Source organism: Schistocerca piceifrons, chromosome 9 (assembly GCF_021461385.2).
Source record: "Schistocerca piceifrons isolate TAMUIC-IGC-003096 chromosome 9, iqSchPice1.1, whole genome shotgun sequence".
NCBI classification, from domain to species: domain Eukaryota; kingdom Metazoa; phylum Arthropoda; class Insecta; order Orthoptera; family Acrididae; genus Schistocerca; species Schistocerca piceifrons.
Window position 1 is genome coordinate 88,379,728 of NC_060146.1, and position 27,687 is coordinate 88,407,414.

The 27,687-nt window shown below is 41.1% G+C and overlaps 1 protein-coding gene across 2 annotated transcripts; it reads right to left on the reverse strand.

Moving 5' to 3' along the window:
- Window positions 1-59: 59 nt before the first annotated feature.
- On the reverse strand, window positions 60-27,687 carry LOC124717117 (NPC intracellular cholesterol transporter 2 homolog a-like). 2 transcript variants are annotated; one of them, XM_047243839.1, is made up of 4 exons: window positions 27,417-27,687; window positions 25,883-25,996; window positions 3,652-3,827; window positions 60-632 (listed from the first exon to the last, which is right to left on the reverse strand). In XM_047243839.1, exons 1-4 carry the CDS (start codon window positions 27,493-27,495, stop codon window positions 549-551), a joined length of 453 nt encoding a protein of 150 aa, XP_047099795.1. In that variant the 5' UTR covers window positions 27,496-27,687; the 3' UTR covers window positions 60-548. The 2 variants fall into 2 exon arrangements, with proteins under 2 accessions (XP_047099795.1, XP_047099796.1); XM_047243840.1 differs by lacking the exon at window positions 27,417-27,687 and adding an exon at window positions 27,210-27,371.

Sequence of the window (27,687 nt, forward strand, 5' to 3'; positions counted from 1 at the left end):
TGCATCTTGTGCCAAAGGTTAGTGTAGAGGAAATTTTCTACATTTCAAATGTTATACAATTTTGAGAAACATTACATTTATTCTCATTTACAAGAAAAATAGTTTTCTAAAATGTACACTTTAACATGTGGAATATCAATATTATAAAGTTTGTTTATACATGTACAGACAACAAGAAGTATCATCACTGACACAGTAAGAAATTTGATAAATCACAGACTTTCAGGCTAAAACATTTTATTTCCAAACTATATTAAGAGGAATTATACAAAAAATATATTATTCTGAATAAAATCATTGTATGCCCGATAAAATTCCAGTTCACTCCTCCTGTCACTGGGCAATTGTGGCATTAACTACAGCATGTTCCTATGAAAGATTTTAAGTGGGAAAAACAGGTTACCATCATCGTCGTCTCAACACATACGTCTGCTTGATGAAGGAGGGTAACTGGAATAATGATGACAGGTGTCCTAAAGAATTTATCTTCCATGTGAGCTTGGGCGAACATCACAGCCAAATTTTAGCCACTGTAACCACACGTAGCCTCACTTAATCCTACTGGGGATCAGGGCACAGCAAATTACTTTGCCATTACTGTCCTCAAGCTGCCATTTCACCTCAACAGACACCTGCAAAAATGATTTCACGAAGTGAACAAACCAGTAATAAGAACATGGTGTTGATGAAGTGGGGCAGCAAAACGCAACACATTTATCTGTATTGCCGCCCCCCCCCCCTCCCCCCCCCCCCCCTCCAAAAAAAGTAAGTACAAATAAAATAAAAAAACTCTGGGTTTCAAAAATTATGTAAATGGTGATAGTGTTAAATAGTGTTAACATGGACATACTATATCAAGATTTGTAATACCCTTTCTCAAATCTTACATGTGTGCTTAAAAACAACAAAGAATAAAATATCTCTCAGAATAAAACATTTCTTAAAATCAATCAATCAATCAATCCATCCATCCATCTATCCATCCCTCCCTCCAATTTTAGATAACGTAAACTGTCAGGCCCAAAACTTCATCATACTCAGTACAAGGGACTTAATGTACAGTAGACAAACATGGGTGGGTGATGTCATAAAGATGTGCCAGTCCCTCTCAAACACACTACAAACAGCATAGGTTAAAAATCAGCAAAATATTTTGAAGCTTTTCCACACTAGTCTCATCAGTTAAAATAGAGGGCAGGCTTTTTCCCCATCTTATAGATTATAAAATACTGTCTATTAATTATTTTTGAGAACATTTCTCATGGTGAATATTGGTAGTATTGATGAAACATGTGACCACATTCAAATCACATTACACCATGAAGGCAGGCAGTGAATGGAGCAGATACCATGGATCAACAAAAGTAAGTTGATGTTCGTGGATCCACAATATCTGCTCCATTCCTTGCCACCGCCTGCCATCATGGTGTAATATGCCTGAACATGAACACATTTTGATCAAAACCAGTTACCATTGCCTATAAACCTTTTACTGGAGCCAAGACTGATTTTAATTCACTTTTAAAACACTCCATTACATTGTAGTATACAGGGTAAATAAGCAAAGTGAAGGGTCCTACTGCTGGAGTACATAAACCTCTGTTAAATGGCAATGCTCTATTCTGAATGATGATGGTGTTGCTGGTACAAGTTTGACAGAGCCGAACAGTTTCTTTTACTGACCACTTCATATGGTCCCCCACCACCAGCCACTCCCAGAGTTGCACAACATTGACCTGACAGCAAGGTAACTAGCCGTAGGGGGATTGTTACATAGCAACTTCTGCACTCCCCTTTTGTTGATGTATCTGCACTCAGGTTTCTGCATCTACACGACTACTCTACAGTTCACCCTGAAGTGGCTGGCAGAGTGGCTGGTCATAAATGCCCTGTGACCAGCCTAATTCCATTATGGCAGACAACATTAAACATTTTTGAACATCGTCATCTGGCTGACTCATACATGTCATTATTTCAGTTAGGAATGTACAAATGTTTGGCAAAACTGGAGCACAGAACTAATTGCCAAGTCCTGGAAGTAACACATTCTGAAATGCCAAGAGTTACAAGAAATTAAAATCCAGTCAATATATCCAAAATTTGTGGGAATTAACACAGCCTTTGAAAATGACAATTCAGTAAATTTCACTAAACAATACAAGCACATGGGGCAAAGTATCAGCCATCTCCTTAAAAGAGTACATTGATCAATTTGAAGCACTGTAGAGATTGCAGACCTGGTACAATGTAATAATGTGACTCTGCACTGCTGACATAAATCATAGCAGTGAAGTAGTATGTATGCATGTATGTACCAGCAAGCTGTATGGCACGAGTGCTGTAAGACAGGTCAACGTGAAGACGCGACAGAATGAACGCGCGCACCACACCATGAAGGAAGTTGCCCAAATAGTTTGTGTATACCTGCCCACTGTTCAAGGAATGGTACACCATTCTCACCCGTGTAAGAACAGTGGCCAAGAAAAGATCCTAACTAACAGGGGCTGGAAACGAGTTCACACAGTCTCTATGACAATTAGTTTCAAATTCAACAAGAACGGCTGCTGACAGTGACTGCAAGTCCATCTCAACCAGTTTCCGAGCCAATATTGTGGAGGGAACTGCATGCAATAGACATCTGGAGTCTGGTACCTTGTGAAAATCCATTGTTAAGAGCAACCCGAAAAGCTGGACGTCTTCAGTGGGCACACAATACAGAAACTAGACTGTTACTGGTGGTGGGGGGAGGGCACAAGTAGTGTGTCTCTCAATTTACAAATTTCCCTCTTTTCAAATTATTCAATGCATCGCATGCACGGTGGCCCAGTGAGGTTTTCAACCTGTAATATGTGTGGTAAGAGTTTTTCAGGGCAGAGATGGTTCTGTGTAGCTTTGAGGGTGTTTTTCGTACTATCGGCTGGGACCACTCATTCAGGTTACTATGAACAGCTACCAGGATGTTTATTTGAACATCCTCTGTGACCACAAGTTGCCATTCCTTATATAAATTCATGTTGGGCATGCAGTGGACATTCCCATTTTCTGTACAAGGCAGCCATGTTCACAGGGCTGTATGCACACGTTCCTGACAAACACCCTAGCACCCTTTTACACCTCGACTGACCCACTAAACCACCTGATATTAGTCCCTTAGAAAATGCCCGAGATATTTGGAAGAGCAGGTGAAATCTAGTACTCAACGTTCCTGCAGTTCAGTAGTTCTACAGAATCTGATCATCAACGAGCGGTTTCAGCTGAATATGGCTCGCCTAAAGAAACTTGTGGACACTCTTTGTTGTCGATATAAGCCCATTATCAAGGTTAGAGATGGTGTTATACAAAACTAGTGTGATTCGTGTTTTTTTTTTTTTTTTTTTTTTTTTTTTTTTTTTTTTTTTTTTTTTTTTTTTTTTTTTTGGGAGAGTTACAAATATTGCCAAAACATTTTTGCAGCTATATTTACAAATTAAATTAGCACTAAGAGATAAAGATAGTCATATAAAAAGGTCATACTAGTAAAAACGTGGAAGGATTGTAAGCGTTCAACACGAAAACATTTGTGTTAACGTGCTTGAATGTATTCCCTTAAGTAACATATGACGCTACTTACAGACAAATTACCACTAATATACATACTATACTGTCACTGACCTGCGGGTACGTCCGCTTAATAGGCAGTTTCTCGAAATACGTGTAAGTACCTCCCTTATGTAGAGGACATGTTAAACCACAGTTCTGGCAAGCATCAGGATTTGGTATGTGGAATGGAATAGGGATTCCACCCAGTATTCCATGCACAATAGCCTTTACATCACTTGTGTCTTCAGCTGTGGAAAAAAATCAGTTACATATCAAGAAACAGTTTACTAAAGTACATGTAATGATGCTCTGAACTTTGATGACAACTATAGTTCAGAAGCTTGACAGTTAACTTTTAAAAATTGCTGTGAATTCACATACATACAGAAATTCTAATATCTTTTATTTTTACAGCTTCATTTTTAAGACTAGTCCATAACGAGGAACAAACAGGACACTGTTAATAGCTCTATCACTTCTGCAGAAGCTGACAGAAGCAATTCAATTATTTACATACTAGGGCAAACTTAACTTTTTATTTTCTTAATTTTATTCAACTAAACAGTGTTACACAAGACAGGAAAACACACACATAACTTATGCAAACACAACATAACATTAAAACTAGCAACAATGAAATAGTAGAATGGAAAAAGAACCACAAACAAGACTACTACTACTACTACTAGTAGTAGTAGTAGTAGTAGTAGTAGTACAGATTTTATAATCATCTCATATAATCTCACTGTGGATAATCATGAAAATGAATGTATTTGTGCAGTTTGTATTTGCACATATCTTTTTGTAGAGATACAATGTGTTTACAGTCCGGTCAATTTTATCTTACTTGTAGCCAGCCAGCCAGTCTACAAAAGCAAGCTATGAAACAGCAGTCAAAATTGCTTGAGTTAATAAACTTTTCAGCGATCATGAGTTCATTAAATGGTGCATTGTTGAGGCATCAGAACTTTTAATGCTACTGGAAGTAGCAAAGTTTTCCAAAATTAGTATTTTGTGACATACAATAACTCACTGCACAGCTTTATGGCAGCAGATGACTACAAACAGTTGATTGACAGTGCCAGCAAGCTCGCTGCATTCTTGATTGCTTTGGACATGTTGATCAGCATACTGGACATGGCACAACTTGTGATTTATGATTGCGGAGTCAACAGTAGTTTGTACGTGAAGGAAGAACTGCTAGATTTGGTGCCAATGAAAGACACAATTAGAGGGATTGACTTGCTGAAAGCTGTTAAAGAGACAATTCATGCCATTGATCTGAATTTGAATGTGTCGGTCTCAGTTACTAATGATGGAGCAGCAATACGAGGGACACAAAATGGGCTGGTAGCATTGTAGCACAAAAGACTACGACGATCAACAGATGGGTTGTATGGAGTTCATTGTTTTATACATCAAAAAGCACTTTGTGCTAAATTTGCACGTATAGAAGATGTCATGAAACTAGTGGTCTGTACAGAAAGTTGTTCAAAGTTTTATCGGTTATTACATAGTCAGTTTCAACAGTTTTTGATGGAACTGCAGAAACAGTATGGAGACGTGATTTACTAAGTCGAGTGACACACATGGAATGATTTTTCGAGTTAAGACTTATGAAGGAAAAAGGAAAGCAGGAACCAATGCTAGAAGATCTGAGATGAAATGCAGATCTTGCATTTTTAATTGACTTGATTACACACTTGAACTCAATCAGTAAGACGCTGAATGGTGACAAGCAATTACCATATGATTTAATGGGAAAGGTGGATGCATTTAAAATGAAAATCACATTGTGGAATGGATGTCTACGGACTGACTGATTAAGAGGGTTTAAGGGACCAAACGATGAGGGCATCAGTCCTGCAATTTCGAAGTTACTCACAGAAGAAAGAGTGTCCGCTAAAAGTGGACAGATCCAGTCAGGGGAGTCAAATTATACAATAATGAAATTAAAACACACACACACTAAAAGGCACAAAACGTGAGATCAAACCTAAAAACTGGGAAAAAGGGTGGTCTTTCCATGGTTGTCATGGGGTCCTAGACATGCAGAGAGGTCCCAACTACAACCAACCTGCCCCTGCTCCAAGAGAAAAGTAAACCATTACATCTGGAATTAAAAACCACTTTCACGGAGAAAACATCTTTGAATCATCTGCTAATATTAAAATTAATAAATCAGAAAGACTATACTTAGCACAAAGGGCCGAAAGAAGGGGACATTCCACCAATGTGTGGGATACCGTCAGTCTGGCTCCACAACCACATTGTTGGGGTCGATCGTTGTGCAGGAGGAAACAATGGATGAGCCCGATATGACCAATGCTTAGATGGCATAAAGCAGTGGTCTCCTTCCGAGAGGAATGGAAGGAAGAGCACCAAACTGCAGTAGACTCCATGGTAGTGCAGAATTTATTAACATGAGCAGTGGCACACAAGATGTCATTCCGCTTTCGGGCAAAGAGAGAGTTGATGTATATCCACACATCTGCAGCTAGAATCATGAAAGGAAATGGAGGGGTTACGTATCTGCTTCTCTAGCCAAACAGCCAGCCAGTTCATTCCCTCAGATGCCCACATGACTTGGGACCCAGAGAAGGACAACAGAACAGGTGGCATGGCCAAGGTCAGACAGAAGGTCATGCATAGCGAAGATCAAAGGCTGATGAGCATCGGTCGATAGCCTGCAGGCTGCTCATTGAGTCTGAACAAATTGAAACACTGCGGACGGAGGCCTGAGAAGCAAAATGGAGGGCCTTGTGAATGGCTAGAAGCTCTGCTGTGAACACATTACATGAACCCAGCAATAAATGGTGTTCTAACCCAGTAGGAGCGTATCCCACCTTATCGATTGTCTTAGAAGCATCAGTGTAGATGATGGTGGCACCCTTGAACTTTGCAAGGAAAGCACACACAAGGTGCCAGAAAGCCATAGGGCTGTGAGGGATTTTCAACGGGACTAGTGCGAAAGGCACCAATAGCCATATGCAGCACCCCACAATGGTGAACAAGGTCAAGTAGTTACAAAGTAGAAGGAGCCACTGAGCCATAAACCTGACTACCATAATCTGGTCTGGACAATAGCAGAGGACGGTAAAGATGGAGAAGAGTGGCATGATCTGCAACCCATGATGTGTGGGCCAGGAGATGGAGAGCATTAAGCTTCCGCATGCATGCAGTCTTTAGGTAACTAATGTGTGGCAGTCACGTCAGCTTTTTATTCAAAATAAGGCCCAAGTAATGGGACTGTGCTACAACATCGAGGAGCTGGTCGCCTAAATAAAGTTCTGGATCTGGGTGTACTGTGGGTCGATGACAAAAATGCATATCCTGTGTTTTGGAGGGAGAAAACTGGGAGCAACGAGAGGTGGCCCATGCAGAGGCACCTCGGAGCCAGTGCTCAGCAGATGCTACCGAGAGGGAGCTGCACCATATGCAAAAATCGTCAGTGTACAACACCGGGGTAACCAGAGACCCAACAGAGGTTTGAAGCCCACTGATGACTATGAGGAAGTGTGTGACAGGACAGAATCCTGTGGGATACCATTCCTCTGAATCCTAGGGGCACTGAGTGAAATGCCAACTTGAACCCTGAAGAGCCAGTGAGATAAAAACTCTCATATAAAAATCTGAATGGGGCCACAGAAGCCCCAGTCATGGAGGGTAACTAAAATGTGATGGTGCCAAGCAATGTCGTATGCCTTATGTTGGTCAAAACAGACTGCAACAAGATGCTGGCAGTTAGTGAAAGGCTGTTGGGTGGCCGTTTCCAATCTGAGTAGATGGTTAGTTGGAGATCGTCCTCCCCAGAAGCCACTCTGATACAGGGACAAAAAGTCCCGAGATTCGTGTATCCAACATAATCTAAACCATCCACTCTAGCAGTTTATTATGTACATTTGTCAAGTTAATCGAGCAGTAGCTGTCAAGAGACATTTGGTTCTTCCCAGGCTTAAGGACGAGGATAACTATACTGTCTTGCCATTGTGGCGGAAAAGCATCCGTGAGCCAAATGCAGCTGAAGACCCTGAGGAGATGTCGCCTCTGGGGAACGTCCAAGTGTTCCATCATTGGTTGTGGATGGAATCCAGGCCTGGGTCTATGTCTCATGAAGAGGTAAGAGCCTGCAAGAATTCCCATTCAGTGAAGGTGTGGGCTGAAACAGAGGGGAGGGGGGGGGGGGTCTGCTTTAACTCTGCATTTCTGCCAGAGAAAGGTAGTAGGACAGGAAGAGGATGCTGATGCTGTCACAAAGTGTGTCACGAGGTGTTCTGCAAGGACCAATAGATCACTGCAGAGAGCACCTTGGAGGTTAAGACCCTGGACAGTTGACTGTCATTGGCAACCCAGAAGGCTACGGAGCTTGAACCAAACCTGCAATGAAGAGGCATACGTCACCAGGGAGGAAATACAATGTTCCTTTCTACTCTGCTAAATATGGTACGGAGCCTTAGCATGGAGACGTTTAAGTGAAGAGGTCTATGAAGGGTGTTGTTTAAATCACTGCAGTGTCCGTCAGTGGTCCTGGACATCAACTGGTATATTCTTGGCCAAGAGGGGGACCTGTAGATAGGGGGACAGCAGTGCCAGCAGCATGAAGGATAGGACAAAGAAGACCACCCATTTCCCTAATCTCTCTGGTGTTAAAAAAAGTGTGTACAATTTGTTTTGGTGTTGGAAGAAATACAGGAACAGTTTTCCAAATCTTTTTCAGAACACTGTCAACCTTGCATCTGTTTTTCAGATGTTTTCAAACCAGTTTGTGATATTAGTTGAATGTGCACTTGTCCATCTGCAGCCAAAGGAATATCTTTTTTTAATCAACTTGTGTGTGTGACATTTGCACCAATATCAATTTTATTCTGGCTTCAGCAAAGCAAAAGCAATTAAATAATGATGAGAATTTTGTTTTGTTTTTGATTCATTTTGTTAAAAATTGTAGCCACGGCACAATCAGTAGAGAATTTTTTCTTTCACATGTAATTGTGATAATATTAGTCCATCCCTCAGAGCATGCTATAGAGACTATTTGTTTTTGCCTCTTTCTGTATCTCAGTTGAAACACTGTAAGAATTTTATAAGGAACAATGTGGCTTGCACAATATTACTGGTGCAATGCAGTTGCAAACTTTTTTTTTTTCCTCTTTTCTTCCAGGTGTATGCTCTTGTGCCAACAGTCAGTAACAGTATAACACTTCTCTTCATGAGACAGCTTAAGTTTTTCAAATTTTCTTATATAGCAAAACATGGTAGCAAGCTGTTCTGCTGTCTAAGTGGTACATTTACAGTTCACTCACTCAGACAACATATCAGAATGGTGGCACAAGTGTGCAAACAGAGTACAGACAGTGATCTGCATGCCAGGGCACCATCTGCATGCGGAGTTTCTGGCCGCTCCTGGTGTAGAAGAACCATGGCTCAAGTTAAAAGAATAGTTGGCCATGCACTTCACAGCTATGTACTGAGTAGAATAGTTCATGATGGGAGGTATACAGCCATTGTAAAAAATTTCTAAATCAGTGGTAGTGAGCCTGGTCCCCACTGCACATTAGTGGGTTTTACATCTTTCACAGTGGGCAATAGCAGATATAAAAATATTTTCATTAGTATTTCATAAAATTTTGATAAAGTAGTTAGTAGGTCATTATAATAATAATAATAATAATAATACGACTTAACTTGCTGTAGCTCCACCACATAAATTTTATAACACTAAAGTTACTTCTCTACATTAAAAATTGTCATTACTGTGGAACCGATGGGCAATTACACTATTTTTATTACTAACAACACTATTTTTATTACTAACAGAGAAGCGAAAGTGGGTAGTACATAAAAAAGGTTGATTACATGTGTTCTAAAGATGCAGACTACTGAATAGTATGTGCAAAAAGCGTAGGGTTATAGATAGAGTGGTGCAGAATGAAACACGTTTGGCTTTGAAGCCTCCAACAACTGCCACAGCAGAATACTATCTAAAGATTTCTCACAAAACCCAAAGAAATTCTGGACAAAGTCAGTGTCTAGACACTCATCGTAAGACAGGAACTAATTCCTGTTTCCAAATGTTCTTTCACAAAGAGTACTGACCCACTTTACTGGTAATTCCTGCATCACTGAAGTTATGGGTGAAACAAATGATAGTGTCAGTAGTGTTGAGAAACAGCTGCAAACACTGAAATTGAACAAAACTCTAGGACACACAGAAATCCATATCAAATTCTATGCTGAATTTGCAATCCAGTTGTTCCTCTATTAATTATAATATACTGTGGACGCACCTGTCTACAAGAAGGGTAGCAGACGTGACCCACAGAACTATTGTCAATATCCATTTGCTGTAGAGTCTTGAATCATCTGTATGATGAGTAGCAATCTATCCTACAGCTATGTTGTTGAAATTTGAGACTAAACTGAGGGTCTCTTGGTAGGGAGAATGCATGTTATCTTGGATGGAGAGTCCTGAGAGATGTAGATGTAATTTCAGATGTGCACAGGGAAGTGTGTGGGTATCCTTACTGTTCATGTTGTATGTTAATGATCTTTGCAGGCTTGTGGAATTTTTGTAGATGGAGTTATCTGTAATAATGTCCTGCCAGAAAAAAGTTGCACAAATATTCAGTCAGATTTTGAATTGAAGCCAAGGTGGGCAATTCACTTTGAATATTCAGAAGCATAAAATTTTGCAGTTCACAAAACTAAAAATGTAGTGTCCTTTGACTACAATATCAACAGATTAGGACTGGATTCTGCCAACTCATACAAATACCTTTGTCTTTATGCAGATGTGAAATGGTACAATCACATAGGCTCAACTGTAGGTAAAGCTGGTGGCAGACTTTGGCTTATTGGTAGAAAACTAGGTACATGCCATCAGTCTACAGAGAAGTTTACTTACTCATGTAACCCAACCTAGACTACTGCTGAAGTAGTGGGACCCATACCAATAAGAGGAAGAGGGGATGTTGAAAATGTACAAAGAAGAGCAGCATAAATGGTCACAGATATGCAATACCTGCATTTCGACAGATGCCATCCCTTCCACATTAAAAATCCCCCCCACATAAAGCCTGGCCATCTGAGGAAAGTGTATCTGCAGTGACAAGAATTCCCTAACCTCATAAGCTAGAAGTCTTACAAAGGCCTTCACAGTCAGGCATAATCCCCCAGACCTAATCCACAAACAGATTTCCCTTGTTCCCTTGCCATACCCCCCCCCCCCCACACACACACACACACACACACACACACACACACACACACACACACACACACACACACACACACACACACAACACCCCCAAGAACCAGCTACAAAGGAGTACCCCTTTCGTCACACAGTACCACTCCAGAGTGGAACAATTGAACCAGATCCTTTGTCAGGGCTTCCATTAGCTATACCCATGCCCTGAAATCATGCTACCCATGATCCTTCCCATACCTACTGAAGTAGTGTTCCGTCACACAACTAACCTCCACAACATGCTGGTCAATCCCTATACCACTCCCAATCCAATCTCTTGCCACAGGGATCATATCCCCACAGAAGACCCAGCTGCAAGATGTGCCCACTACTTCTGCCACCCTCTGGATTACTGCTTTTATTCAATGTGACAGTTGCATTCTGCTTATAGCAGCTGGAGATAGATATAGAGAGAGAGAGAGAGAGAGAGAGAGAGAGAGAGAGAGAGAGAGAGAGAGAGAGAGAGAGAGTGTGTGTGTGTGTGTGTGTGTGTGTGTGTGTGTGTGTGTGTGTGTGTGTGTGTGTGTGCGCGCGCGCGCGCGCGCGCGCATGCATGTGTCTTTCTGAAGAAGGCTTTGGCCAAAAGCTCAATGTGTAACAGTCTTTTCCTTGTCCCTGTCTGCACCTCAACCAGTCAAATTCACACATTTATGGTCCAATTTACTACCCCTGATACCATCAGATGTTGTTACTACTAATTATTTTCATATTAATTAATACACTGAAGCGACTTTTATTAAAAAGTACATTCATCCCAATATAAATCTGTAAATGGAAAAAATGACTGCCTCAGTGACACATATGATAAGAGCACTTTCAATGAAGTATTAGATGCAAATAGAAATAAATGTATCAACAGCTCATACAATAAAAGAAATATCCAGATGCACTATGCTTTGATACAGAGTCAAAAATATTCAGAGTCCACATATTGGTTTTACCAGAACCAGAACAATAGTGAAAAAACAATGTGTTTCATGTGCAAGTCAAGAAATTTTTGTCTTAATAAAAAAAGAAACAGAATAATTAAAATGCTGTAAGTGACCAAGCCAAGCAAAGTAACAACAATGCTATTTACCATCCTACTTAAAGCAGATGGCAGTTGCCAGTGTGCGGGCTGGACTGCTCCCATCAGAAATACACAAATGGCAACTGAACTTGCATTGTCGGCTCCTACCGTGTTGTCACTTTCACTGTGTAAAGCATTGTGCCTGCCAATCCTCTAATAGGAAACTTTTACAAATGCAAAAAATTTATCTACGCCTGATGAAAGAAAGAATGAAGCACCCGGAATGGAAGGATAAAATGAAATGAAACTTCATGGGTTGACGGGATATGTGATGTTACTTCAGTGATTAGGAAATCGATTCAAATTTTTAAATAACTCAGCAGTAAGAGCTCACTTATCAATATGGCATTGCACTACCACCCTAGATGCATGCACCAATTTAGTTGGTAAGGCTGCCAAAGCAGATGCCTCCTATCTACGCCTAATGAAAGAAAGAATGAAGCACCCGGAAGGGAAGGATAAAATGAAATGAAACTTCATGGGTTGACAGGATATGTGATGTTACTTCAGTGATTAGGAAATCGATTCAAATTTTTAAATAACTCAGCAGTAAGAGCTCACTTATCAATATGGCATTGCACTACCACCCTAGATGCATGCACCAATTTAGTAGGTAAGGCTGCCAAAGCAGATGCCTCCTCTCCAGAGGCAAGTTGGCCTGCAACTGCTGGCACAGGGACGAGTTGATGTCCGAGCTGGTAACACACATGTTATGTCTAGGACAGGTCTTGGGACCTCGCTGGCTTGAGCGTACCTTACCATCAAACAGACAGTTCATACACAAGCATGGCATGTGTGGATGAGCTCTGACCTGCTGGAAAATAGCACCATGGCATTGTTTTATTTTTTTAACAGGCAGAAACAAGCAGGGTCACATGCGCCCATTTCAGAAACATAGAACATGACGACGAAAAAAGGAGTTAAAAATGACTACACGTTAAGCCCAATCGACAGAAGGGATGACAACTAAAAACAGGGACTTAGAGCAAGATAAATAAAATGCGCCATAAAGAAATGGAGGTCCTAACCTAAAGATTTTTTTTTAAAAAAGGGGCAGGAAATGGCCAACCATTAAATGTTGAGGGCAATGAGCACAAAGTGGTGGGGGATCACCACTCAACAAATGGCAATAGCTAAAAAGACAGTGCCCAATACACAAACTAGTTAAAATGATCTCCTCGCTGTGAGAGCGCCAAGAGGAGGTCATCCAAGCCGCTGGCAGAAGCTTAATAACACCGAGATTTTTCCCATGAAGTGAGGAGTAGTGGTGATGCCAAAGTGACACCACCTGCTGACAGATAGCAACAGATATCATCGGAGGGAATGTAAGAACTAGCAGGCTGAGGTATGAGAACTGCACCCTTGGCAGCAGCATTAGCAGCCTCGTTTCCTGTCAGACTGACGTGGTCAGGAACTCACAAACATCACAGTGGCTCCATCAAGAGTGGGTAAGTGACAGCTTTCCTGGACCTGTTGCGCTACGGGATGGACAGTGTACGGCATACAGAAGCACTGAAGGGCACAGAGAGTCTGAGCAGGTGACAACTGAAAAGCCTGTATCTCCCAATGTACTGAGTGGCCTGATAGAGGGCAAAGAGCTCCGCTGTAAATACTGAACAGTGTTCCGGAAGGCAATATGGACAAACGTCAGTGCCAATGACCAAGGTACACCCAACACTATTGTCAGCCCGAGAACCATCAGCGTACTCAAAAGCACTATTGCGAAGTTTTGTGTGAAGGTCAAGAGACTTAGGGTGGCAGAGCGAGGCTGCAGTACTGCCCTTAGGAAACGAATGAAGGCAAAGGCGAACACAGGCCACCACATGATGCCAAGGTGCTGAAGGGTTCACACCCACTGGCAAAGCGGCATGTCGCATGAAGTTAAGCTGCCGCAGAAAAAGTCAAAATCGAACTCCAGGAGGTAACAGAAGAGGGACACACCTGATACTGGCAGTCAAACGAGTCATTGAAGGAGGAGGCGTAGGATGGGTGCCCAGGCAGGGCAGACGAACAGCATGCTGAGGAGAAACTCGCAGCAGTATGGCAGAAGTAGTTCGACAGCTTCTGCATACAGACTCTCAACCTGGCTAGGGTAAAAGGCACCAGTGGCCAAACGGATGCCACGATGGTGGATGGTATTGAGATGGCTTAAGAGGGATGGACATGCAGATGCATAAACAAAACACCCATAACATAGTTTCGAACAGACAAGGGACTGGTAGAAACAGAGGAGAGTGGTCCAGTCCGCTCCCCAGGTAGTATTGCAGAGGACAGGTAGGGCAGTGAGGGACTACGTACAGCAGTTGGCCAGGTAAGACAAGTACAACATGTGGGAGGATCAAGAAAGTTTCCTATTGAGCATGAGCCCTAGGAATTTCGTAGTTTCAAAAAATGGAATTTTCTGGTCGTAAGTACCATTAATGTCAATACTAAAATTAAGCCTACAAACCACAGAAAACACAAGGTCCGTCGACAAGTGCAGTAGCAGCAACACTCTTAACTGGTATGCGGTTCTTCTTGTCTTCAGCTGTTGTAGCGAACACGATGTTCTCGATGGTTTTATAAACTGTGTGTTTAGAACAGTTTTGTTCTATTAATAGACTTATAGCTTGAACTCGCTGACCTCCTGCAGCCGCGTCTGGCTTACGCAATTGTGGCGGCGCGCCAGCGAACTCGCACATCTAGAACACCCAGTGTACACATCCGGGATAACGTTCCGCTGGCACTGTGAAAATATTCTAAGTCCAAGCTACTGCATATAATATATAAGGGAGCGAGAGCCGCGCAGAGGCTCATTTGCGCTGCTGCTGCTGCACAGGCAACTGCATTGAACGCCGCCACGATGCCTTACAGGAGAATGTCGCCGCCGTTCTAAACACACAGTTTATAAAACCATCGAGAACATCGAGTTCGCCACAACATCTGGAAACAAGAAGAACCGCATACCAGTTAAGAGTGTTGCTGCTACTGCACTGGTCGATGGACCTTGTGTTTTCTGCGGTTGTAGACTTAATTTTAGTATTGATCATGGTAATGGTTGGCTCACTGTAGCCATTGTACGTGGAGGTACAGGAGTTCCTAACATACCTGGACTTGAAAGTTTTGGAAGGAAACAACTGTGCTACCACAAATTCATACAACCCATTATGTTAGTGGAAAAGAGTAAACTACTGTTGATACTCTCCTAGTAAAGATGATCGAGAATGCTGAAAATGCCACTCCAGGAGACAAGTGCGTGGAGAACAGCAATAGATGGCAAAACCGTCAACAAAAAGGGAGCCAGAGATGTCCAGCAGGAGACAGGCCATAATACGGTTGATGGCGACAGCAAAGAGAATGATGCTCAGGAGGAAGCCCTGAGGCACACTGTTTTCCTTGATAAAGGTATCCAACAAGGCAGAACCCACACATACTTTTGAAAACTTGGTCTTTTAAAAATTCCTGAAGAAATCGGGGTATGTACTCATGGAAGCCCCACATGTAGAGAGTACGGAGGATAGCAGTCCTCCAGCAGGTGGTGTAGGCTTTCTCCAAATCAAAATACACAGCCCTAGTCTGGTATTTCTGCAGATAATCATTCATGCATGGGTTGACAAAGTCACAAGTTGGTCAACTGCGAAATCCACACTGTGCAGTGGTTAGTACATTGAGAGACTCGAGCCACCATACCAGCCGGGCATGAATTATACGTTCCATCATCTTGCAAACACAGCTGGTGAGAGAAATGGGGTGATAACTAAAAGGAATGTGTTTGTCCTTATTGGGCTTAGGTACGGGTGTGGCAGTGGCTTCACATCAGCATCTGATAAACGTGCCCTCTGCCCAGATGCAATTGTATGTATGAAGGAGAAAGTGTTTGCCCTCAAGAGAAAGGTTCTGCAACATCTGAATGTGAACATCGTCGAGCCTTGAGGCGGAGTATGGGGATGAAGTGAGAGCACGTTATAGGTCCCACATAGTAAAGACGCCACTGTAGCACTGTAAATTCTGAGAAGAGAAGGGTATCGCCCCAGCCTCCTCCACTCGTTTCCGATTGAGGAAACCCTAATAATACTGGGAGGAGCTCGAAATCTCCGCAAAATAGTGGCCCAATTGGAAATAGCAATAGGATCCATTATGACATTATGTGCTACAGCCACGCCAGAAATCGGGCGGATGGGCCTTGGTCCCAGAGAGCCGTCAGAAAAGGGAGTGCAATTGTTGAAAGGACTACTAAATGAAATCCAGCTAGCTTTTTTCCTATCTCATAGAACGTGACTGCACTGTGCATGAAAATGCTTATAACAAATGGAGCTTGCCATCCTAGAATGTTGGTTAAAATCGCAGAGAGAACATCTCTGCACAGGAACTGTACCACGGCATGCCTCAGTCCACCATGGGTCAAAATACAGAGCAGTAAAGAGGAAGTGTGAGGAATGGAACGTTCTGTGGCCGTAAGGATAATGTTTGAAAGATATTCTACCTGATCACCATGAGTGGATGCTGTTCGTCAAAGGTCGCCAGAGATGAATGAAGATTCCAGTTGGCCTTAGAAGGCTGCAATCTGGGTGTGCATGAAGGTGGGGTAGGACTCAGCAAATGGATAGCACATGGGAAATTATCGCTAGAATATGTGTCGGAGAGAATGGACAAATCTAGACGATGAGCAAGCTGGGTAGTGCAGAAGGAGAGGTCCAAATGGAAATATGCGAGTGTGGCGTCTGAAAGGAATGTGGGTGCTTCCATGTTAAGGCAGATTAAGTTAAATGCACTGAGAAGGTCAGTCAAGACGAGAGCCCCAAAGGGGATGGTGTGCACTAAAGCCACTGAGCAGCAGAAATGGGTGAGGGAGTTGCCCAATAAGCTGGAGGAAGTCTGCCCTGGTGACACCGAATGACAGAGGGGTGTAAATGGTACAAAGGGAAAAGGTGAAGTGAGGAAGGAAAATGCGGACTGCAACAGCTTTAAGTCATGTAGTCAGGGAGATGGGTTTGACTATGATCATCATCTCAGAAGAGCAGCACGACCCCCCCACGAGATGGCGTGCCATCCCTGAGCAAAAAGGTTAAAGAGGGCCAGAAAGAAATGCAAGAGCTCAAAGCGGTTGTGAGGACACAATTTTGTTTCCTGGAGGCAGAGGCCAAGTGGACGTGAGGCATCAGAATTCTCCCTCTGTCAGTCGGCAGAGTCCAGGGCAGGAATTGATTGATTTCCTGGAGACTTTCCGGTTGGCAGAGTAAGACTCAGATGTTTGTTGGGCAATTTGACAACCATGGCGCTGAATTTGAAGTTACATGTCTGTGTGGCCTTTCCTTCATGGAGTGAGATGTAGCAAGAACAGTAATGCAAGTGCCGGATGGCAGAACACAGCGTTTTCAACTTGCGAGCGATCGCGTATGGCACTTTTCCTTCACCCGGATCTCTCTGACGGTCTGCTCATCGAGATACACAGACAATATCGGGCGGAGGCTGCACGGTCGCCTTTGCAATTGATACTGCGGGGAGAAGGAGGCAGATGATTGCCCTCATGAGCATCCTCATCTTCACCACAGGTTACATGTTTGGTCGGGTGTCAACAGGATATTCGAGTGTAGTTTTAACGATAACACTGGCAGCACATGGGAGTCAGAATGTAGAAACGGACTGTGATAGCTTTATAGCCTTCTTTGATGGAAGCATCACTCTCTCAAAAGTGAGAAAAAGAGTTTCATCACCCGATGGATGGCAGTGACAGCCTAATCAGGGAGGTACATTTGGACTTCTGCCTTGGTCAAACCATCGAGCTGCCTAGTGTAAATAACACCACACAAAGAATTCAGTGTTTGATGGGCCTCCACATGAACAGGACATGACAGGGCCATCATTTGTATCAACACCTTTCTGAATAATATACGGATTTACCATAGCAAAGAACTGACTGTCTTCCGTACGGAAAACCACGAAGAACCATGTTGCAGCTGGGAGGGTCTTTGAACCATGAGCTTCATTCCATTATTTAGTAGATGTTGGCTGTAAAGGTGATAATTGGCTCCTTGTGAGGAAATCTCCCACGATTGCCCGCATCTCCAATGGCGTGCTCCTTCCAACTGGGGGTACCCCCTCAGTGGGGTGCGCACCCACCTTAGGTGACTGTTCAAGCCTCAGGGTCATACCTCCCGAACATCTCACAGTGTCAAATTGGCAATTTGGGAAGGTAGAGCTAAGACAATCACCCCTCCTTGGGCGTGGCCCATACCAGGGGATACATTCGAACCCTACCTGTCGACTCAGGGCTGGGAATTACGGGTTAGCCAGTCACCTGTTATGGATCAAATGGGTGGGCTGGCCTTCAGGAGTGCACAGGGAGAAAGAAGAAAAAGGGGAACCTCAAACAAAGTGGATGAAGGATAGAAGGGGAATGAAGAAAGAAAAAAAGGAATGAAAAACAGTGGAGAGACTGTTCTGATGTCGACTACCGAAAATACAGAAATACACAACATTCCCAAAAACATCCCAGGCATGTTCCTAGGAGGAGGAAAAAGAATAGCAAGAGGATAGACATGCAGCACGGAAGGGGAAAGGTGCTGCAAAGCCTGGGGCTTCATGGTAGCCAAGCACGAACATGCCAGAGCGGCGAGCCCCCTAGGGGGACCACGGCGCTGTGGCACGAGAGTTTACAAATGAGGATACAGGATGCCCGTGACACACAGTTGTGCCATCAGTCTTCCCTCAATCACTACCAGATGTGATCTGAAGTTGTATCTGAAGGCTCCCCACACCATGTCAGCAGGAATAACACCACAGCGCCTCTCAAAAACACTGGAAGAATGGTACCTCTCCCCATGTCGCCACCATACTCGCCAATGACAGTCATCCCAGGTAGAGCTGTGATTCGTTGCTGAACACAATGTGACACCATTCATTGGCAATCCGATCACAGCATGGCTCCAAACGTAGCAATTTGTCTTGTGATGTTAATAGCAGTCTACATGTGGGACGGTAATTACCTCATCTGCTGTTGACCAACTGTGTGGGATGACAATGAATGTTGAAGGGTTTCCATTACTTGTTCCCAGATGACAGGAATGGATGTGAAGGGGTTACAATGTGTGTGGTGCACAATAATAAGGCAATCCTCCCTTGTAGTGGTCAGAAGTGGTCAACTGGAAGCTTGATGAGAAGTATGTATGTCTTCACATTCCCCACACAGTCCACCGTCGGTCCACTGTCACCTCCAAATGCCACAAAAAATCTCTATATTGCATGACTACCAGCTGGTCAAATGGATACTCGCAATGAGATCCCCCTTTATATTGCATCAGATGCTGATAATGCTCTTGCATACGAATATGAATAATGTCTATGGGCTTCGCAGGGATCAATCAACATCAGATTCTGTTTATGAGTTTATATACCCCACCAGGCCTGGAAGTAACACTTAGCATGAATAACATTAATGGCATAATCTATATCACTTCGGGCAGGGGGGTTACCTTCATAGTCGCTGATGTTATTGAATTTAGCATATGTTAAAATTCAGGAGTAAGTAAGAAACATGTATTTCTTTGTTTTCTCCCAAAAAATTCCTGCCCAGAGATACAGGCCCCTAAAGATGACACTGTGGACACAATTTTAAAGATGCAAATTTCAGAAACAGTTCTAGATATTTTGTTAGAGTTTTTTTTTATTTTTTTTTTTATTTGAAAGATAATAAATTGCTTTGCGATTACATTTGACATATTTGCCAAAGTTCTTTTACTATCACCTTTTGCTTTTTTTTTATTTTTTTTTTTGTAATTTACAGAAAAAATTTTTTTTTCCAAAAATGTCAATCCAGAAAACATTTTTCTGTTGTGATGTCTAAAGCTTTCCCAGCGTACTGATTGTTCTATAAAAACACGGGAGAACTGCAGGCAGTTCTCCCTTGTTTTTATGGAACAATTTTTCTTTTGATTAGTACCATATAGTACTACATTCTCTGTAAAGGAAACCTTCCACTTTTAAGCTGGACAGGTTTTTAATTTAATTTTTTAATTTCTTTGTTACAATGTTTATTTCTCAGTTATTTCTTTTCACTTTCATTGCTGCAGTTATTTCTTACAGGTTGTTGTAATTTCTTATCAGTTTCTTTCTTGTGGTTGTTCACTGCAGGTTCCTGTATTGTAGTTGTTCAGTGCTAGTTTGTTTACTGAAGAGGTTTCTAAGAAATCTGAGACCATCCAGTGACTTCTGTGTTTTCATGAAGTGTGATATATAAGACAAACAAAAAAGACTTTGTTCAGTTTGGGAATAAGTGTTCTCATTTGAAGACTGTTTCGAAGGGAAGATGTTTCCAGTGACGACTTTGTGTGTTCTAAATGTTTGGACAGAATAACGACAATGATAGTATCTGAACAAGGAGAAGCCTCACATGGTGCAGATGATGCAAATTTTGCATCAACAGAGGAAGAATGAAATACCGTGAATCAACTAAAGAGGTAGGTGTTAGTCCTGTTAAGAAACCGTGGTCAGTGACGTGAAGTCATAAGCTCTATGCATCGAAAAGTGCAGAAAAGTTACTAAAGCTATGGATGAATATACTGCAGCAAAACCAGCCACACTCTTCAAAGTAGAAAGTCCATCTTCAGAAGTAAATGAACCAAAGCACTTTTGCACATCTTGCCAGGAATTTTTCACAAATATCATTTCAGCTGTTGAATATTGTGCACCCTACAGTGCAAGTTTTAACTATTATTCCAGAGACATTTTCAAAGAAAACAATTTTGAACCACGTTCCATCAGTATCAAAGTACATGGTAGACAAATCAAGAAATGTGAGGTCTGTAAAAGAAGTCTTTGAAAGACCAGATCCCTATTATGGTCATCCTGTAGAAGCAGCTCAAGTTCAAATAGTGCAGTCATTTTATCTGGAAGATAAATGGGACTGTTCTCGCCAGAGTGCCAACAAAAATGACACTGTAATTGCAACAGTTGAAGGTCAAAAAGTTGTGAAAGTGAAGAGGTACACGACTCGCAGTATTAAAGAAACTTTTGCAATTTATAAGAGCAACTAGACAACTTCCCATATTCGAAGATCAAAATTTTACGCACTACGGACTAAGTGGGTAGTTCCACACCCACCTAGATATGTCTATGTGTGTACTGCATGAATTTTGAACTTTGTGTGGTAACTTTGAAGAACTTGCTGGAGCATGCGACATATGACACCTTGGTTTTGAGTGTGAAGTCACTAGTAGTCTGTGACGTAAAGCAAGAGACTTGTTTGTTTGAAGAATGTGGTGATTGACCTGGAAAGAAAGGACTGTCTTTATGGACACTTGGCCTGGAATACATAGCAGATAACTCTGCAGAAATTACATATGCGACGTGGGAGAAAAATAAACTAATTATGAAAACTGTTGCCTTTGACAATTTCATTGGTGAACTTGGCAAATGGTCATCGAAAGCAGTAACACACCAGCATCTAAAGAAATTGCAACAACAACGACAACGCATTACAGAAGTGAAAGAGTGTGTACAGGCTGAAGAACTATGTTTAGTGCTTCGCTGTGATTTCACTGAGAACTGGTCTGTAATTCTCCCACAAGAAGTACAAGGGTAGAGCAATGACCATGTTTCAATTTTTACGCGAGCGACATATTTTCAAAACAAGACCAGAAGTGTTGCAGTCCTAAGTGATGACACAGGACATGACTCAGCACATCCTTTGCTACCAATGCGCAAAATTCTTCAACTGAAAACAGGGGCAGAGAAGTTCATTACTTCTGATGGTGCTCCTAATCATTTTAAAAATTGTTACTAACTGTTTGAATTGAGTAAGTCGCTTGTGCCAACTGACTGGGTATACAGTGCTACCGGTCACGGGAATTGGCCTTGTGATGTAGGAGGCCTGCTGAAGCACCATGCTACAAAACAATCTTTCCAGGCCAAATACAGCTGCGATTTAGAATACCGAGGATTTTATGAGAGTCATGAAATCTTGTACATTCACAGCACCTCATTCTTTGGTCCAAAGAGGAAATTGAAGAATTTCATGAGCAGAATGGTCCAAACAAACTACCCATGAAAGGAATTCAGAAGACACATTTTTGGACTCAAAGTGATGGGCGAACTAATATAGCACGCACTTTAAGGATACAGGGTACTTATAAATGGCGGAAAATTCGATATTTTTTATGACTTTTTTAAATTCTATAGTCTTCCTGATTACATTGATATATAAATTATATCGTTTCAAATGAAAAATTACCTTTATGGTCATGTATGCTACCATGCCCCTTTATTTCTGTTACAGAAACGAGTATTATTTCGAAAAGAACTGTGTTTCCAGTGACTACACTTGCGATACATTGAATATGTTAGTAACAGTGCAGGTTTCTAGTGTCTGTAAATGACTATCTCTGCTAGTATTTACTTTTCTTTCACTGAAGCAGTTTGTTCACATGTTACTGAATGTTTGTTGCCCAAGTGCTACATATATTTGTAGAACTACATATCTTTTAGTGTGCAATAAATACGAACTATGACACGCATCAAGAAATTCAATAAAAGGAAATTCCATGGTACTCAGTTCACGAACAAAGCATGCCACACTGTTTAAAGAAACCTATGTATCAGTTCTTCAGGGAAGAAACTCCTGCATGGCACACCTCTTGGCGATTCAAATTTTTATGTTAACAATGACGGTGTTTGTAGTGGATTTCTTGTTGATGATGGGGGCATCTTATCTTCTTTGATAAAGGAAGTGGCAAAATGTAAACAATGTGATGGTGTACGCTGCCTGGAAATAACTGAACAACAAAGTAGCAGGAAGGGTCTAGCGCCAAAATTAGTTGTTCTGTGTAGATCCTGCAATAAATTTACCTCAAAAATGACTTCGAACATTGTGCATAATTCATATGATGTGAATTTGGAGTTAGTATATGAAATGCGTGCAACAGAAAAAGGAAAAAAGGCTGCTCAAATGTTTTGTGGTTTGATGGACCTTTCTCTTCCTCCCAGTAGGTTCAGGAAGTACATAAAAATACTTTTAGGTGCCTTGACAGTTATGTCTAAAGTGTCTACGAAACATGCAGTAGTAGAAACTGTAAATATTAGTGGAACCAGAGACATTGCTGTCGCAGTTGATGGGACATGGCAATGTCGAGGATATCGTTCCTTGAATGGTGTTTAAGTGCTACTTCTCTGGAGAATGGAAAAGTTGTTGATGTTGAGTGCCTGTCTAAGTACTGCCACATCTGCCATGGTAACACTGAAGGATGTATTGAACATCAGTGTTCTAAGAATTATGATGTCTACAGTGGAGGTATGGAGTGTGATGGAGCTCTAGAAATATTTCAGAGGTTGGTGCCTGTTTATAACGTTAGATATACGAAGTACCTAGGCGATGGAGACTCGAAAGCTTTCAACAAAATTAATGAGTTCAGTGTTTATGGTGATACCATGGTAACAAAACTGGAGTGTTGTGGACATGTGCAAAAGAGGATGGATGCTAGATTGAGGAAGCTACGAACAGAAATGAAAGGAAAGTTGCTATCCGATGGAAAATCTCTGTCTGGCCGAGGCAGACTGACAGAAACTGAAATACATCTTCTTCAGATTTATTATGGACTGGCTATTAGATGGACTGCACCTCTGAATGATGTTACAGCGATGGGAAAATCTGTATGGGCCACATACTTTCATAAGTTGTCCACAGATGACCACCACGTTCACAACTTTGCCCTAAAGGAGCAGATTCTTGGTGCGGTTACCAAAAAGCAAAAGAAAGTGGTCAAATGTACCATCATAATCATTCTCTTTCTGAGTCTGTTCTGAATGAGATAAAACCAATTTTTAGAGACCTGAGTCATCCTGTTTTGCTTAGTAAACGTCTTCATGGGGGCACTCAAGAGTACAAGTGAAACTTTCAACCATTGTATATAGGAAGGATTACCCAAGAATGTTTTTGTAGGACTACATACATTAAAAGTTGGTGTACTAGATACAGTGATATGTTTCAGTGATGGAGTGATAGGAAGGTTGGAAGTCCTGAGAAATTTAGGCATAAAATGTGGCTGTAATTTGGAAGATCAGTTGCTTGCGTGTGACAGACAATGGGTGCATGAAAATGAAAGATTCGCTCTTCAAGTTACCAAAGAAGCAAGATGTGCTAAAAGGAATGCCAAGAGGCAGCTTGAATATGAAGAAATGCTGCAGGATGAAGACTGCGCTTCAGGAATGTTCCGAGGCACATTTTAATTGGACTCATAACTTAATTCACAATTTCCCCCAAGTTGTACTTTTAAGAATTCAGGTACAAATACTTCCTAAAGTTTATAAAGCATTGCTCTAATTTTTTTCTGTGACTTGCAATAGTCCATACTTATGTAGTAGACCTAAGCTTCATTGCAGAATCAACTAAATTATAGAAAAAATAACATTTTTATTAGGAAAAAAAATTATAAAAACTAAAATGTAAGATGTTTAGAAAGTGTGCTGCATTACCTGATATCAACAAAAAAATCTGTAAAACATATACATTGTAAACAGTGCCTGAAAGAAATAGGTGTTTATTTTTACATAATATTGAGCCGCAAAATTACCCTGTATCCTTAACGAGAAACAATGAAGAAATTTCATTCATTCGGTCAACACCTCAGAAACAGCAGGATAATATTCAGATTCACAGCCTCAGGAGGAGGATGTTTGTGACGTGTGTGTATGACTGTGACTGGTGGATTGCAGAGATTATAGACACTAGTTATGAGTTAAACGAAACTGTAGTGAACATGATGCTATGACATGGACCAGCTGCTGGATATAGGTTTCCAGCTGAAGGACAGCAAGAACACCATCAGTGCTCACTTCCTGTTCACAATGTTTTGAAGATTGTAAGTGCTCCAGTTCCTATTGGTTCAACAGGAAGGCATCACTCTATATCAAAGTAAGATACTGTGGCTAATTTCAGTACAAAACAAAGTGCACAGAAGTTGTAAAAATCGAAACCTTTAAGCCTTTGGACCTTTCATATACATTTTGGATAATAATAATAATAATAATAATAATAATAATAATAATAAAAAAATAAAAAATAAATCAAAATTTTATGGATCAGCATTTCTGAAAAAAATTCCCATAAATTATAAAAAGTTCAGAACGCTATAGTACAAGAACTTTGACAGATAAGTCCAAATGGAGGATTTCTTTGTAATCATAAAGCAATTAACTTTCAAATAAAAAAAGCCAACAAAATATCTAGAACTGTTCCAGTGATAAAGCATTTTAAATTTTTTTCCAAAATTCACCCCTTCAAAATGGTATGGGCAGTGTCATCTTTGGAGGGCTGTATCTTGCAGCAGAAATTTTTTGGAGACAGCAAAAAAATACATGTTCCTTACTTAGTCCTTCATTTTAACATACGCTAAATTAAATAACACTGGATACTATGAAGGTACGATTTTTTTTTTTAGCCTGCCTGAATTGATATGGACTGTCTAGTGCACTCTGGTGGCTATTACACCTATCAGAGAGAATTGCAACTCTCATCATTTACATACCAGCCAATGGAGCTTATGTATATGAAACAACTAACCATGTCTTCTGGGTGCTTACTTTTTTCTTGTCAGGCAGCTATTTCAAAAGCAATCATACATTCCACCTTTATAAAAATTAAGAACATATTTTTGACATGCTCAGAGAACTATGAGGATTTATAACAGATTTTTTACATTATATTTGTAGGAGACAGAGACTTTAATGTGGTTTTCTATTACAGCAGAGAGCAAGGTGCTCTGATAGCTCCCTGCAGACAGTACTTGTTGCCGACCTTCAAGTCGGACACCAACAAATTTAATTCATACTATAGGAGAAAGACAGATTCGTGAAATATTAGCAGCCCCCTTGCATACTCTGTCAGAGTAAACCTGTGAGAGGCTGTCGCACACCTGTATACAAAAAAAAAATCTGTGCTACCATCAATATATATATCTCACACACACACACAAAACCCTCCACAATTTGACATCACAGAATTGAAGGCCCCTACTTACAAACAGAAAATGATATTGTGATGCCAACATTGGTTCCACGTTTCAGGTCACATTCAGCGGCAGAAGCTGCACACCCAGACACTGTCACATTGACACAGCTTCCTACGTCCGAATCTGTAACAGCAACAAACATGGCAATCCTACTACGTAAAATGTAGCAAAAAACACACGCATGTAACTTATTTTAAGATGTTAAGATACAAGCAACATTTCTAGCATTTGTAGGCTTAGAGAAAGCTTTTGACAATGTTGACTGGAATACTCTCTTTCAAATTCTGAAGGTGGCAGGGGTAAAATACAGGGAGCTAAAGGCTGTTTACAATTTGTACAGAAAGCAAATGGCAGTTATAAGAGTCGAGGGGCACGAAATGGAAGCAGTGATTGGGAAGGGAATGAGACAGGGTTGTAGCCTCTCCCCAATGTTATTCAATCCGTATATTGAGCAAGCAGTGAAGGAAACAAAAGAAAAATTCAGAGCAGGTATTAAAATCCATGGAGAAGAAATAAAAACTGAGGTTCGTCGATGACATTGTAATTCTGTCAGAGACAGCAAAGGACTTGGAAGAGCAGTTGAACGGAATGGATAGTGTCTTGAAAGGATGATATAAGATGAACACCAACAAAAGCAAAACGAGGATAATGGAATGTAGGCAAATTAAGTTAATGAAATCAGCTTCCTTAAAATCTCTGACAACTATACATTACAATCACTAAAAAACAAGGCTGTCACAGTGTTCTGTATTTGTGCTCAACATGTTTATGTCCTACACAAAAGGATGTGGTAAAGTAAATACCAGCTCATTCCTCATTATTTCAACTGGTCTTAAGTTTCATTACACGAAAAAATTCTTAGTAGAAAAAGAAAACAGTGACCTAAAGTAAATGTAATTTTATCATCTTAGTCAGCTTTAAGATACACCCACAGAGCTACACATATTTGTTACACCATAAAATGCACTCTCACTATGGGTTCATTTGAAGTAAACTTTTCGGGACGATTGACCACAGCATCATGGTTACCTGCAACGTCCCATATTTAAAAATGGATGAAATACATTAAAAGTTAACTAATTCGATTTTTAAGATCAGTAAACTTGTACAGTACATTTCTTTTCATAACTTACGATTATAATAAACATCAGAAAACAAACAAAGCATCTACTGCGAAAGAGAAGAACAAGTTTAAAATTGTACATGTAACATCCTTAAGATTTTCAAACAGGTATATTTAGTCTGTATATGACAAATGTATAGCAAACAATTTAGTCACACACTGCTGGTGTGTGTCAACACCTGCAAAAACGTGAAAGCGAATCAAACAATATACCTTGGCTGAACGGCATGTCACCAATGATACACTGAAGCACCAAGTATTAAATAATAAGATATTCGAGAAAGAATATTAGTTTAAACTCAGTATTACTGGTGCTTCAAATTCAGTAGGGATGAGAATCTTCATAGCGAACTTCTGAGCTTCTACATGGAAAAAGCCATACACCTTACGCTGTACGATTTTAATTTGAAGAGCACTCACCACAAAACTGGACGTTTGCTGCAACAGATGATAAGCAAAAAGCTAAAGAGAACAGCAAACAACACGTTAGAGTTTTCATGTTCGAACTAGTTTTCCACTCTTCTGAGAGTCTGGGTGACTACTAAATGCTATCGGCAAGTGACTGTGAGTGGCTTCAGTCACTTGGGGAGGAATGACACATTCGTAGATAAAGAAAATTTGCTGTACTTTACACACTTGTTGGACTCATAATTTAAATATATGCGTCACGTGCTGATCTATCACATGTGTG

Coding starts and splice junctions, on each gene's coding strand:
- LOC124717117 (XM_047243839.1), bottom strand. CDS start 27,495: ATGAAAACTCTAACGTGTTGTTTGCTGTTCTCTTTAGCTTTTTGCTTA. Junction 25,997..27,416: donor AGCAAACGTCCAGTTTTGTG/GTGAGTGCTCTT, acceptor TTGCTGTTACAG/ATTCGGACGTAGGAAGCTGT. Junction 633..3,651: donor TTAAGCGGACGTACCCGCAG/GTCAGTGACAGT, acceptor TCATTTTTGCAG/GTGTCTGTTGAGGTGAAATG.